The sequence below is a fragment of the Spinacia oleracea genome, chromosome 4, assembly GCF_020520425.1.
Source record: "Spinacia oleracea cultivar Varoflay chromosome 4, BTI_SOV_V1, whole genome shotgun sequence".
Classification (NCBI taxonomy): Eukaryota; Viridiplantae; Streptophyta; class Magnoliopsida; order Caryophyllales; family Amaranthaceae; genus Spinacia; species Spinacia oleracea.
The window spans coordinates 49,110,790-49,125,660 of NC_079490.1; the positions used below are offsets into that span (position 1 = coordinate 49,110,790).

At 35.2% G+C, this 14,871-nt stretch overlaps 1 protein-coding gene across 2 annotated transcripts; it reads right to left on the reverse strand.

Moving 5' to 3' along the window:
- Positions 1-724: 724 nt before the first annotated feature.
- On the reverse strand, positions 725-14,646 carry LOC110774893 (serine/threonine protein phosphatase 2A regulatory subunit B''beta). Of its 2 annotated transcripts, XM_021979486.2 has the most exons (13): positions 13,994-14,646; positions 10,525-10,767; positions 10,295-10,400; positions 10,121-10,220; positions 7,923-8,028; positions 6,481-6,571; positions 4,147-4,288; positions 3,412-3,559; positions 3,180-3,289; positions 2,639-2,795; positions 1,734-1,859; positions 1,475-1,625; positions 725-1,202 (listed from the first exon to the last, which is right to left on the reverse strand). In XM_021979486.2, exons 1-12 carry the CDS (start codon positions 14,141-14,143, stop codon positions 1,485-1,487), a joined length of 1,620 nt encoding a protein of 539 aa, XP_021835178.1. In that variant the 5' UTR covers positions 14,144-14,646; the 3' UTR covers positions 725-1,202; positions 1,475-1,484. The 2 variants fall into 2 exon arrangements, with proteins under 2 accessions (XP_021835178.1, XP_056683596.1); XM_056827618.1 differs by lacking the exons at positions 10,121-10,220; positions 10,295-10,400; positions 10,525-10,767; positions 13,994-14,646 and adding an exon at positions 9,199-9,267.
- Between the last annotated feature and the right edge of the window lie 225 nt (positions 14,647-14,871).

Below are 14,871 nucleotides of genomic sequence, written 5' to 3' on the forward strand. Positions count from 1 at the left end.
GTATTAAGTGGGTATGACTTTTGAAGTAAAGCTAGAGCGGATGTGAATACATTTTTGTTTGACCTGAGTTATGAAAGGGGAAGAACGTAAATTTATGTATGTACCCTTATTTTTTTTTGAATTTGTTAAATAAATAAAACACGGAATGAGGGCAGTAACATTTCTATCTATAAGCTCTATTTTGATGATAAGTGTAATTTTAATATGCAAATTTAATATTAATATCACAATTCGTACATCGCACGGCTTCTATACTAGTACATTACTAAACCACTACTCCTATATTCAACCCTGTATGTGCAAATATTATATAAAAAAATTTACTATGTTCAACTCAATTTAGTTCCAATAGATTTCATTTCATATCAGTTTCAATAAATTCACTTCAGTTCATTTTAGATTATTTCGGTACACATTCATTTAATTAGTTTTCTCATATAATTCCATATCTTTTCCTAATATGGATCTAGACCAACTCAACAACCTAGTAACTACACCTCAACCTGTAAAATAATTTCATTTCACTTGCTCATATTAAAGGTATAGACCTTAAATGGTTTCTCTGTCCTATTTGTGCTCATATTTGAGTGCCAATGCTAGTATTTCGCCTTGCAATCACGACCAACGTCAAAACCCAATGTCCATGGTGCATGCAACAAGATATCCTTGTCTTGGTTCCAGAAAGTGAACATGAAACTAATGGCTCATTATAAAACAGATGAACTATCAAGAAACCCAGCCATTTTCAATAACAAGGGACTTCTTTAATACATAAATAACCTCCTTAAAAGACGCGAGTACATAAAATTTTTAATTGAAAGAATAGATGAGAAAAAGGTTAAAAAAGAAAAAAAGACAAGACCAAACGACATCTTACAGCGAAGACCCAAAAGAATTGCCAAATGTTCTAAAACTACCATTTCCTGGTTTCAACTAAATCACCTGTCAGCAAATGACCGCTCCTCTTCTCCAAGGAGGCCAGCGGAATCCGATGTGGAGCCGACAAACTAAGCACTGCTTGTTATCTGATAAAAAATCTTCAAGGCGTCTTATATTAAGGTATACATCAATTAGCCCCGGCTAAAGCATCTGTATCTGATGAAGATGTGTGTCGTCAACTAGGCCGCCCAACTCCATTAAATTGACAATGTTCCATCCGATGGCCTGCTTTATGAAAGAACTCGCATCTTGAGGTGAAGCAACTGCCATTGACACACAATCAAACCTTGAAATTTGATTTTACTATATAGCAGCATTACATTCATTACTACAAGGTGAAACCAGCTACCCTCATGCCTAAACTACGTTTTTATTTTATTTTTTTCTCTTTAAAACAATGCAACCAACCTCTAGCCACAAAAGAGTGATATGCTTTATCATTCAGGACATGAGTTGACAATATGGCAATAGAACCACTAGCATATACACATAATATCGGAAAATTAAAACTGAACAATTGAAAAAGTTACATTACCATATCTAACTCAAAAGGGAGCCTCGAGAGATTCATCCCAAACTTCTGCACTTCCATTAGAAGCATCTTCAACATCTTCTTCCATCGAAAGTCTTATATACTCTCTATGTGCAAACCGATCCCAGTCGGTCAAGGTTGGATTTTCCCTCTCCTGCTTGAAAATATAAGTATTTACACAGCCAGAAACTGGTAACAGAGATGCTACCACATAACACTTCTATGCAAAGTATCTATCATATGCAATTGATCATAAACATACCTGGCGAATAAGGAACGGATCACGAGTTTCAAAGGCCATAAACTTGTTTAGATTAAAGAGGATATTAAACACGCTTCCTGAAAGTTTACTTCCTTTCAGATCACGGATGGTGAAGTAACTCTCATTCTGCAAACCGTTAAAGAACAATACATCATACATAGGAATCATGCATTGGCAACTGTGACAAATGTAAAGCGCCAAGAAGGCAGACAAGTTTAACAAAATTAAAAAATATATATATAATGTTCATATGACGTGAGTACAATTTCTAGAACAGCATCTCATCAGAGACATTAACTGAAATAAATCCTAATCCAAAAATGTTATGTGCCAGTAGATGTAAGCACGTAACTCTCTGTTTTGAGCTATCCCACTTGGTCAACCGCTTTCCTTTCGTAGCAATACCCACACCAACAAAAGTCAAATCTTTTATGTCATTCTACTAGGCAGTTCATCAAAAATGATCTCCCTGTATGACTACATTTGCGTCCAACAATAAACTGTCTGTTATACACTAATACATTTTTATGAACACAAAAGGAGCCACCTAGAATAGCCTGTACCATTGCATGAATTTGTTTTAATATTATTGTTATGGCACAAAAATAGGCTTGATTTACAAATGGGATACCTTCATTTGTTATATAAGAAGACACTCGGAATCTTGGGGAAATTTCAAAAATGGCAAGTAATCCTACCACCCCCCCACCCCCCCCAAATAAAACAATTTTCCTCTACAACAGGACATCCAAAGTTCAATATTTCTAGTAGCAATCCAATTTATGTGTAAGATCAAAACCATAGCTGAAAAAAAGAACACATGTATAAGACATACCCATCACAATCCAAGATTGAATTAAAGCAAAAGGGGAAAACAATAAACAAGTATTGCATAGAAGATAAACCTCAGGTCCAATCATATCAATGATCTGACATAATATATCTTCAAAAAGCACAGGTTCTTGAGCCATGCACTCCATTCGATGCAACTGCTCCTCATAAAAGAATTGCATTTCGTTCCTGGTGATAATGCCATTTCCATCCAGATCTATGCATTTGAACCTGTGGATAGAAAGAACTCAGATCCAGTAGAGCATATACTTGTAAATACTAACAGAATAGTAAGGGAAACATTGCTTAAACACAACAAAAGTCACAAAGCTAATATGTTCTACAATCATCACTACTGTAATGTTCTTTTCTCAAAAAGATGAAATCATGCCCCATCTCCCAGGACACAAACCCAAAGGCTCAACTACATACATTTTCCCACATAATCCCTGTGAGCACTCAAACCCCAAACCACTGGGATGGAATGTGGAGTTGCTAACAAATACTCAACTCGGACATCCTCCAAAGCGATGGATCATAAATTACTACACACATTGGAGATTCTGCCAATCTAAACAGTAATAGAAGCATGAAAATATAATCTACTAGACATACCAATATTCAAGACTGGGTTCTGATGATTTATCTTCTTCCGCCAATATGAAGTAAACAAAATCTTCATATCCCATCTTGCCCTCAACAGTACTGGTGAACTTTCTGGGAACCTGGTACAAGGTTATGAAATGGGGAAAGAAGTGATTTTTTTTTTTGTAAGTTTACAGATATAAGCTTCTTCTGAGGAAAGGCTATTCATCCAGTGAACAAAGAAGCAAAGGGGACATTTTACCTGTGAAAATATTCTATCAACAATCCTGTAAGTAAGTGCATGGTTCCCATATCTTATAAGGTTCTCTTTATCAATGAAGAAATCGTGATCTGTGTCCAACTCCCAAAACTTGCAATATATCACATAGAAGTGCTCATAGGAGAAATACCTACATTGCAGTAGTTAGAAAGTGCAGATGTGAGAAAGACGCCTAAGCCGGAGCAAACCATGAGACCTCAACAGGGCATACTAACTACACAGGAAAGGATAAATTAAAAAGCCAACATGAAAGCAAAACCCGATTAAAAAAATATATGAAAGCAAAATTGAAGACGTAACAAATTAGAATTAAACCATGATTTTTCAAACTGTGAAATTGTAAAGGAACTTTAGATTCTAAATAAAAAGATTCTAAATATTAGATTTTCATTTCAACAGAACAACCTAAGAAAGCAAGGACTGTCACAGACCTATCAAATGGAACATTTGTGAGGACATACATCACACAGGAGAGATAAATGCTAGAATATCCCAAAATGAGTAATAAGTTTAACTTACACAACAGCATATCCATTAACAAAACACCTCTTTGGATAGACCACTGGACGGCCTTGTGCATAATTAACATGTATATCATACTATCAAACATGCCATATAAGACAACATAATCCACGAATTAAATTTTGATGATAACATTACCAACTGCAATTGCAGCAAAAGAAAGATACTATGTATAGAAAATCAGCTCAAGTCTACCTCAGAACTTTGTTGATGTCCTCTTCTTCATCAGCTTGTTGCATAGCAGCAACTAAATTTCCACGCTTCAGCTCCCTGAGGGTTAGCTGACCATTTCCCGCTCTGTTAATGTAGTAAAAAATTCTGTATATTACAGTTTCCGCTGTCCCATCACAAAAGAAAAAAAATTAAAAACCAAAAGACATTTGAACTCTGTAATACACAACTAGGAAAAGAGAGAAAGAAGCAGTAAGAATATCCTACTACAAATAAAATCCATATAAAGCTTCCAAATTGTACTTTTTTAACTACTTACTTTTACAAGAATGTTGATTGGTCTAACAAAATAAATATAAAGATATTATGTTTTATTTATCATAAAACTAAAAAGTAATTTCATAATTTAATGTAGAGCTATAAGAAACGGAGAACAACTGGCTAACAGGCTCAAGTAGTTAATTGGCCAGATTTGTACAGGCAGAAAGATTAAAGAACCTAACTGGAAAACAAATTAACACGTTCCCAACATATCAAAGGCCGTCAGATATATCAGCCATAGGTGGTATCCTTAAACTGATAAAACAAACTTTGACTAGAACAATAATATTAGTACCAAATGTACTATGAAGGTTGAAACACTGAAACAATACACCCTTCGACTCGTTTATTTGGAGGGATAGTGGGAAGGGATAAGGATTTCTTATCCCAACTCTCCCTAATCACATATTTGTTTGGAAGGAATGGGCTTTTACAAGGGATAAGGATAGGGATAAAATAATCCTTATCCGTCCAATCTTGTACCTGAGGGGGGAGGTATAAGGTTGGGGATTTCTCCTTGCAATGTGAAATACCCTTCACTACAATTGCTTTTCTTCCCAAAATCCACAACTTACTGCATCTGAATAATTGCATCCACGCCATTGTTGTTTGTTTCTTTGATGTTCTAGTATGCAATTAACTTCATATCATAATCGCCAAATTTACTTGAAGAAATTGTAAATGCAATTCTTTTAGCTTAACTAAATTTTTGGTTCTGGGAGCTGGGGAATATGTTTGGAAAAGAAGCTAAAATGAGAGAGAAATAGGGTGAAACTACTTACAGAAATGGGAATGGGTCGGTCAGAGGAGGGAATTACAAAAATGGAGGTAGAAAGGTTGGAGAAGATGTGGGTATCATTGTATCAATCGCAATTTATTTTCTTCCCCAAAATCCAACCAAGGAAATCTGAGTTCTTTTTAGAAATATTGAACTTTATAATTTACAAGGGGCAATATAGTGAGTTTATTGTTTTACCCCAATATATTTCCACTATCATGCCAAGGGATAGGGAATAAAAGTAATGAATTCCCCATGTTATTTTCCCTATCCTTGTCCCAATTTTTATCCCTGTCCCATCTCATACAAAAAGAGCCATTTATCCCTAAAACCTGTTAAAACTGTTTGGCATATTCCCGAAAGTAGATAATTTTCAATAATGCCAAGTCCCCAACTATTACAATTTCCAGATAAGCGTGAGACAAGATAATTAATGATGATCCAACAACGTTTTACACTTCCGAAAAATAAAAAATTGTGTGGAAAAAGTATGTAGGAAATCCACATTTCAGCTTTAAACAAGACACGGGACAGCTTATTTAGGTCAGAACCTGCTTATTTATTTGGCATTCACATCTTGTGCATGACACCCAGACGAACAAGTCCCTTTAACAAAGGTATATATTTAAAATATGATTATGGTTCATGAACAAGAATACATACAAATATAATAAAAGGTGTTTCAAGTAGTAAACAGGCAACATGGCAATCCAATGAGTGTAAACACTACAATATGACATGACATTCAAAGTAACAAACCCAAGGCGTTGGGCCGTACACTTGTTTCAAGATCGATCAAGAATAATCGAAACATGAATTTACATTAACCACCAAGACGTAGCAAAGGTTTGATGAAAGCAATGCTTACAGTACAGCCAATATACGGTACAACCAATAGAAATTCTTTAAAAAAAACCATCAAAATAACAGTGATATATTTTACTCTATCAAATATTTTCACTTCAGACTAGGTGAAGGCACAATTGCAGTTTAACTTCATTGTTTCACTTTTTCTACATGGCAACAAGCCATAAATTAAAAACAAGAATAGGTAACTGCCTAAAAACACTAACCTAATCGACAAACAAGCACAGAAAAAAAAAAGTTAAGTCTAAATTACCCCATATCAGTCTTCCGTTACATGAAGCAGGATGCAGTCGCAGCAATAACAGATTTGTAATCACAACATGAAACCATTTTGGAAAAGTACATGAATTTCTTTGCTAGCATTTACTAGGAGAATGAAAATATGAACATACCATATCTCTCCTGAAACTCTGGCGTACTCTGCAAGAATTCCAATCCTGGATGAGTTGACAAAAGTTCTCGAAGAACAGGCTTGAAGTCATCCTACATCAGAAATTCACAAACATTAATGCAGAAACAATAAAAAATATGTTCTAGAAGAACACATATTTACCAAATTGATACCAGGGGCTAAACTTTTACATTTCTGCTATGGAACTCAAAGTTCGAAATTTTGGGTTTCCGGACATCCATGGCAGATAAAATAGTATAAATACAAGATAAAATGACAAAAATTAACATTTTTGGTTCTCTTTCTTGCTTTTGGTAATTAATTTACAGACAATAAGACGCCACTGGAAACCACTCTTTCTCTGCTTTTAATGTTTTTGAGTTCTTGTGTGAAATGTACTATCCCTTTGCAATATTTCTTTCAAGTCAGACTACTGCCTCGCTATAGTACATTATTTCTAGTCCGATTTTTGAAAAGACAAATCATAGAATGACCCAAAAGCACTCCAAACAAAGAGAAAATCGTTATCACCATCAAGAGACAATTCCAGAAATTCGTGAAGAAAGGAAACTGCAATAGTATTACCCAAATTTCTCACTCCTGATATGTTTAAGAAAATTCATAATTTGAAATACAATATATATTACACACGATAAGAAATGCACTCGTACTTCTCTTTTTCTGGTCAAGCAAACAATTATGAAAACCAGAATTCTTTGATTTATTCCTTCAGGTGCCTCTCGTTTCATTGTTCTCAGTTAAGCAAGATTGCAAGAAATGGAATGGGACAAAAGTCTAGAGAACATCTCAGAGGACACCACATATAGACTTCCTGAATATTCTTACTAACAACAATAACCAACATATGCAGGAGATTTTGACTTATAGCTTTTCCATAACTGCTAGACCTGCTCTAGACCTCTTCCCACTTCGTCTTCTATTCTTGGGTCCAAGTGACAATTAGCAGTACTATAGAGTAGCAGTGGAAATAGGAATCTCCGACTTATGAGCATGCTTGAATAAATAAATTGAGAAGATTAAGATTTAAAAGCAAAGCCTGCTACTTAATTTGGATTAGAAGGACAAGTCAGGAACAGAAAGTTCAAGAACTTTCAAATGGTGGGGGGAGAGGAGATTGAAATAGCAAGGAAAGAAAAAATGAGTATTTGGTTAACTTAGGGGGATAAGGATTCATTCTGTTACAATAATGGAGGAAATACTCAAAACGTAAACATTCACATGACAAAAAAATGTAACCTTAAAAAGAAAAATATAACCCAGGTACATAAACCATAAGTTTGAAACAATGGATCCTTAAACCTATATCTAATAAACTATAGGTTCTAAATGCACTGATATCTCCTTTATACAGAAACAACTGTTAAGAGAAGTAGATATTGCAAACCCACTCTATTGAAAAAAAAACAGAAGCATCAAATTCACCTGTGTCAAAAATTTGCTGTCTGGTTGCTTCATGATAATATATATTTGGGTAGCTATGTCCATGGTCAACAAGTTACCGTTGACCCAATAACCAACAAAAGCATCCCTACAGACATATCATTCGGTTAAAGTTAATTTACCATTAATGAAAATTGAAATAGACCTAGAATCTAACATTGCAAGCAACATATACAAGAAAGTCTAGAGACTAACCAGCCCAGAAGATGACACAAAGATGAAGTTTTAATGGTAAGAACTGGAAAGAAAAGAAAAAAGGGACAGGAAAACTTTCTATCCATGATTGTTTATCTTGTATTTTCTTCATCTCTCTCTTTACTGGAATATTCTTTCATTGAAAGAAATATCCATAATTGAATAACAAGTCATGCAAGAACTAACATTGCAAGCAACATATACAAGAAAGTCTAGAGACTAACCATCCAAGAAGATGACACAAAGATGAAGTTTTAATGGTAAGAACTGGAAAGAAAAGAAAAAAGGGACAAGAACACTTTCTATCTATCCATGATTGTTTATCTTGTATTTTCTTCATCTCTCTTTTTACTGGAATATTCTTTCATTGAAAGAAATATCCATAATTGAATAACAAGTCATGCAAGAAAATGAGCATTTAACACCGTAAGCACATCATTAAATGATAGTCACAATGTCTACCCCTTTTCCCTTTTTGAAACATGTTTTCTTTCACATTTCCTTTTCTAGATAAATTTTATTTTGTACTCTGGATGGGCAAAGGTCCAGAACACAGCAATTAGTACAATTTTACACATCAGACAAAAATGTTGTACGATACTCCCTTTGGCATTAGCTCGAGCACTAAAAGGAAAAGGCTTGTAGGCTGATGAAAAAATAACCAAAGCACTTCCATTCAAACCATAGCAGGGTCTTAGCTTTAAACACAAAAGAGAAGCACTTGAAATAAGAAAACGAAAAAAGCACCAACAAGAAAATAAGAATAAGAATAATAAATCATAATAAAGAGGAAACTTTAACAGGGAAAAAACTTAACAACTTCAAATCCCATGATAATAAAAGCCTATAAAATGTTTCGCAACTTTCCATTTATAAGCAGTTTTTCACTTTCATTGAGCCACTTTATTGCCCATAGATCCTTTGAGCTTTAGGCCACAACCAATCCAGAAAACATTCGTTCAGCGATGAAAAAGGCATATTATTGACAAGTATAATCATTCACATAATAAAAGCTATTTGGATTCATAATCAAACTATATCTACCCTTTAAATTCCAAATTACCTTGTTACTTTGATCTCCAATCAACCTTGTTGCACCCATGCCCGACACATATCCTGACCTTATATGGAAAACTTGGGAGTAATCCTTCGAAAACGATAGGAGATTACAGAAAATCTAGATACATCCACATCAGAAACTTCGAACTATACTTCAAAATAGTTCAAGTTACATCCAACATGCAATGAAAGAAATGAATATAATAACTTTCCAAACTACGTAATTAAGCGAACTCCAACTTCACTCCCTGCCATCATAGATGCAGTTTTCCAACAGCTATTTGATAAAGGTCATTGCACTTGAAAATTCTTGACAACATAGTTTCAACAACAAATATCACCGTCTTAGGTAAACAAAACTGAAATCGAGTTTCTTCTCTACTCCTTAAAAAAGATCAGCAGTCATACCATTTACGACCTAAATACCTTTCTTGCACCAAATATCTAACAGCTGGTTTATAACCATTCAATAAAATTAAAGAAAAATACTGTACCTCCCTATTTATCTCTTTCAGATAAAAATTTCCTCTATAACCACACTTCTTTTTAACTTCAGGTAAATCCTAAACTCCTCAAGAATATTTCTCAGATAGTAGAAAGAAAAACATAGTTATCACCTTCTTACACCATTAGAAATTACCCTCGAGAAACAAATTAACTAACCTCAGGAAAATCACTACAGAACTCAGACATATTTTCCAACAAATAACAATTAACATATAATCTAGGCAAATACTACAGCCTCAAACTATTAAGGGGCAGAGGGGGGGAGTAAGAAGGGCACTGTCACATAAATGTCAAACCGCAACTGATCACATCTTATTTGATACAACTATTACTTAAGAACATAGATAAAGTGACAGTGCACCCACCAAAAATAAATAAAAGAATTACGCAATAACCTCGAATGTCATTAAGTTGTATACCTGGTGACAAATCCTGTACCGTTGACATCAATCTTTTGGAAAAGGACGGTAGAGAAGAAGGATGGCAGCTTACATATTTCCTTTGTAACAGCTTTGAACTCTGTTATAGAAAACACCATATGGACATGTCAGTGTAACAGAACCATCAAAAACAGTTACAGTTTAGTTTCTCACCATTCATTGGCAAGCCCTCTGTATGACCATAAAAAAACTGATTTATTCTAAACAAACATCTCTCCTTTAGTTCCTTAGGTGCTGGACGGCCATTCTGGAAATAGAACTGCAATGTGGTGTAGAAATCACATCAAAGACTCTCACATAAGGTGAAACAATGTTGGAACGCTATTTCAATGATAATAGCTAAGCTAGTAAAAATGTGATGGACACGAAGATAATAAACAAACCGGCGGTATCAGCTCTTTCACTGGCTCACTCAATACTTTAAGAGGGCTTCCTAAGGAAGAAGGACCTGCCCTCTGTTTCATAACACGAGGTGAACCTGATGAGCTTCTCGGTGAGAGTGGAGGTGCACTCCCAGCAGGGAACATGGATGGTATTGAATTGCTAGCAGCAGCATTTGTACTAGAAGCATTTCCGGCGACATTTAAAGGATTCCCAGCCTTTGCGTCATTGACTAGTGATTTCACCTGCAATCAGGCCAGCGTTTACATGCTAAAAACAAAACAGTTTATAAAACACACACAAAGTTGCAAATGTAATTTCAATAGCCGGCAAATGAATTTAGGACAAGTTAAAGAAAACAGAAACCGCGGGATATAGTTTAGCAGCTAAAACCTGAAGAGGCAAGGTAAAGTTGACGAAAAAGGTAAAAAATTCTCACGACAAGCACTGCCCCTCACAAAAATATACATTCACATACAGACGGTGCAACTCCCAAATAGAAAAGGAGGACCTGAGTCCCCTAACAAAAATATACTATCAGCATTTGTCAGAGCTGAAAGCCATGAATTGAACATTTTGTTCTTTCAACAAACCAAAATAGTTTTACAAGTGCATTAAAGTAGCAACAAAAAACACTATGCATTGGAGATAAAATTTGCTATATTGGACAGAGTACAATTCATGAGGCCCAGACTTAATGATGAGCCTCATCTCCTAAAGAGATTGGGGGGATAACACTGCATTCCAAATCTGTAACTACAAGAGCTTAACTCCCAAATATGCTCAATGAATAAACTGGTCGATCTTCTTGACGACAACCCAAAGTAACTTTTGTCAAACATCAATAACCTCAACCTGAATGTCCCCATCTACTACATTATGAAGAAGCTTGTTCAAATGAGGAACAAAACAAAAGTAGGCAAGCAACATTTGTGGTTCAGAATGTTGTTTCGCTAACAGTTACAACTTGGTTACAAGACCTTCAAATAAGGTGAAGAAAGATTGCTCGAAAGCAAAGGCATTTCCATTTTCCAACATTTAACTGAAACTCAGAAACTGACCTTCAGTTGAGTTATTCATTGAACTTTCCAAATTCCACCATTGAATGAGAAACCCTGAAAAGAGCACAAAATGACGTAGCCAGTCTAGTTAAAGTTTAGGTTCCAAATCTTACTTGAATCTCTTTAGTACATAGGGAATGTACATGACCTTCAACGCCAATTAAAAGCTCCATTTTTACTTGCTATGATAAACCAATAACAATAATAACATAGCTGAATTTGAAGAGAGCTTCAACCACCAAAGACTCTCACTCCATATGCACCTCCATATATATGCATCAACACATCAAGATCTTGATCACTGTACCACCCATCGGAAACAACAGCCCAGAACTTAACACCTTAAAACATCAAGCAAACCCCTCTTTTCCTGAAGAAAATAGGTTGTAGATAAATAGACTTCCAATAGTTCTGTCTAAAACGAACAGCTACACCTGCAGCTGAACAACCTTCAAACAATTATGGTACACAATCCTCCAATTTCAAGAACCCAATAAGCACATAGTAGCCTGTAGGTTGAAGCAGCCTTTTGCAATTTCATTTTCTATCATCTTTAGATGTGAAGATCCTGGCCCTAGAAAGTATAAAGGAATATCGGAAAAGATAGAAGGCAACCTTGATTTAAAATATTAAGGTGAAGCGCGACAATCTAATATCATATCAATTACTGCCTCTCAGCGGAAACTTAAAAACTGTAGCTCCAATACAGAGAAGATGAGTTCAATAACCAATCAATGCCTTTGAACATACACAGTTACTAACTTACTACAACCACAGTGAATTCCATTTTCCAAACTATCAACAAACAGAAAGAAAAGCATTAACTTCCTCTATCTTCTGAAACCCTCATAACCTTAACTGAATACAAACACATATAATGCCGTCCTCCTGAAAAGTTCTTCATTTGATGATAATTTTTGTCCCTATATCATGTCAGGTAAATCGAAAAGTGATCCAATATAGACAATTTAACAGTAAAGAACGAGTTGTATGAACGTGTAGATTCAGGAGATAAGGCCCTAAAGTATCTTTCAAATCAAGATGACCATACTTCAAACTTCAGCAAGTGAATCGCTAATACATTAATGGTATCTCTATTTAATATCCCGCAAAGTATCTCTCAAATCAAGATGACCATACTTCAACCTTCAGCAAGTGAGTCACTAATACATTAATGGTATCTCTATTTAATATCCCGCAAATTTAACTATATGGACCACCATTATATAATACCTTACATTCCAAAAAAAGACCACATTAAGCAAATAAAAAAGCGGATTGTTGAGCGAAGCATGTCATGAAGAGCAATATCCCACTTGCATAAAGATATACTCGCACTGTTTTTTTAATGTATCCGCTTTCAACAAAGTGGTGTTTCTTATTTATGTATCCACTTCTACTTTATTCTACTTTTGGCAATCATTTTTTACCATCTTAACTCTTTTCCAAATAATAATTACTCCCTCCGTCTTAAATATTAGTCATTTTTTTACTTTTTCGCCCGTTCAACTCAATATTTAAATGAAAATATCTCAAAATGCGTATGTTAAAAAATTATAAAATGTATACTTTGGGGCGAAAAAACAAGATCTCACGTGAATATATTTTGAAATACCTATTGGAAAGAAATTAAAAGATTCTCTTTAATCGTGAATAGTGTCAAGATTCCAAATAGGACTAATATTTGAGAACGGAGGGAGTACACTTTTTCATCTATCTCTCTCCTACTTTACCTACTATTACCTATTAATTTATTACATCTCTCTTACTTTTTCTACCTTTTTCTTACACCCAATCATCACTCCTCGAGACAAGAGCCTGTAGTAAATGGGAACATAAAAGAAATACAAAAATCATTTCACTCGACATACTAAGCTCAATATTTACCATATATATTACCACAAAAATTCTCCTCATGAGAATGAATAAAGAAAGAATATATACCCGCAAAAGAAATATTCATAAATATGTGGGAAACCAAACACGAAATGGAATTCCTGCATCAATTAGTCGCCGCCTTAACACAAGCTGAATTCTTTAACATAGTGGTTGATACAGATAACCATGGCCATAGAATCAGCAAAGCTGAACCAACTCCCACCAACCATGATGCTCATGCCATGACCATTTCATTTCAAAGCATAGTTTACTTGTACAATTTCTCATACTAAAGGAGATTTCCCCTTGATCCCCCAATAGAAAACTAATAACCAAAGAATCCATATTTCGCTATAGGAAATTCTTTGCTGGCCATATTTATGGAAGCAAGAAAATCTACCTACATCTAATTTCCAAAATTTATCAAAATATTAATAAACATAAGCAATAAGTAAGCATCATATTCTCACACAACAAAAACGAGCAGTACATACATAATTAATTGGACTTAAAAACTAGGTAAAGGGCTCACCAGGCGATTGGTTTCGGGGAGCGAAAGCCACTGCTCAAAAAGGTCTTGCGCAATATACGGGTTTGATTTAAGAGCCAAAGGCGAAACCTCGGGCAACTGCAGGAGCTCAGCGTCGAGGGCAACCAAATCTCCATTAAAATCCATCTCCATTCACAAAATTACCAAATATTTCTCAACAAAACCGCGTAACAACATGCAAAAACGATGGAATCCGCCAAACCCTAAACAATCAACAGCAACAATAGCGAGGAGCCACAAATCTCTTCGCAATTTCGACTATAACCACAACAAATCGGCGATTGATTCAAGAGCATTCAAACCCTAAAATCCGAAATATTGAATCAAGATTCAGTTCCGCGCAGCTCAACGAAAAAGCAATTCGCGAAAACAACAATCGACAGATCTATAAACAATACAGAATCGAAAACAGCGGATTACAGAGAAAGATCAAAAAAAGATGAAGAATGATGGAATTTCGAGGCCTCGAAATCGAAGCCCACGGAGATGAAGAAGAACGAGGGAGGAGGAGAGAGAAAGAGAAAAAAAGAGAGATGGGTTTCAGAAGAGGGCGCCTGAATGAAAGGAAGGGACACGTCCAATGCTAAAGCCTTTTTTCTCTCTTTCCTAAACAAAAATGAAAAATGAGTACCTATGGGGTAGAAAATAAAAAAACGGAGTACGTATTTCTCGAGTGAGGAAATGCTTAAATGTCTAGGCCTCTAGGGGTGCTAAATGCACATAACATTTTTTTTTTTTTTTTGTTGCAATTGAGCCAATGGTGGGAATGAGAATCAATTACAGGATCACCTGAAATCGGAAAAGAAGCTCAAACCAACTGAGCTATCTCTAACTCTCAAATGCATATAAGATTTTATCTA

Coding starts and splice junctions, on each gene's coding strand:
- LOC110774893 (XM_021979486.2), bottom strand. CDS start 14,143: ATGGAGATGGATTTTAATGGAGATTTGGTTGCCCTCGACGCTGAGCTC. Junction 10,221..10,294: donor AGAGGGCTTGCCAATGAATG/GTGAGAAACTAA, acceptor TTTCTATAACAG/AGTTCAAAGCTGTTACAAAG. Junction 3,560..4,146: donor GACATCAACAAAGTTCTGAG/GTAGACTTGAGC, acceptor ACTGCAATGTAG/GTATTTCTCCTATGAGCACT.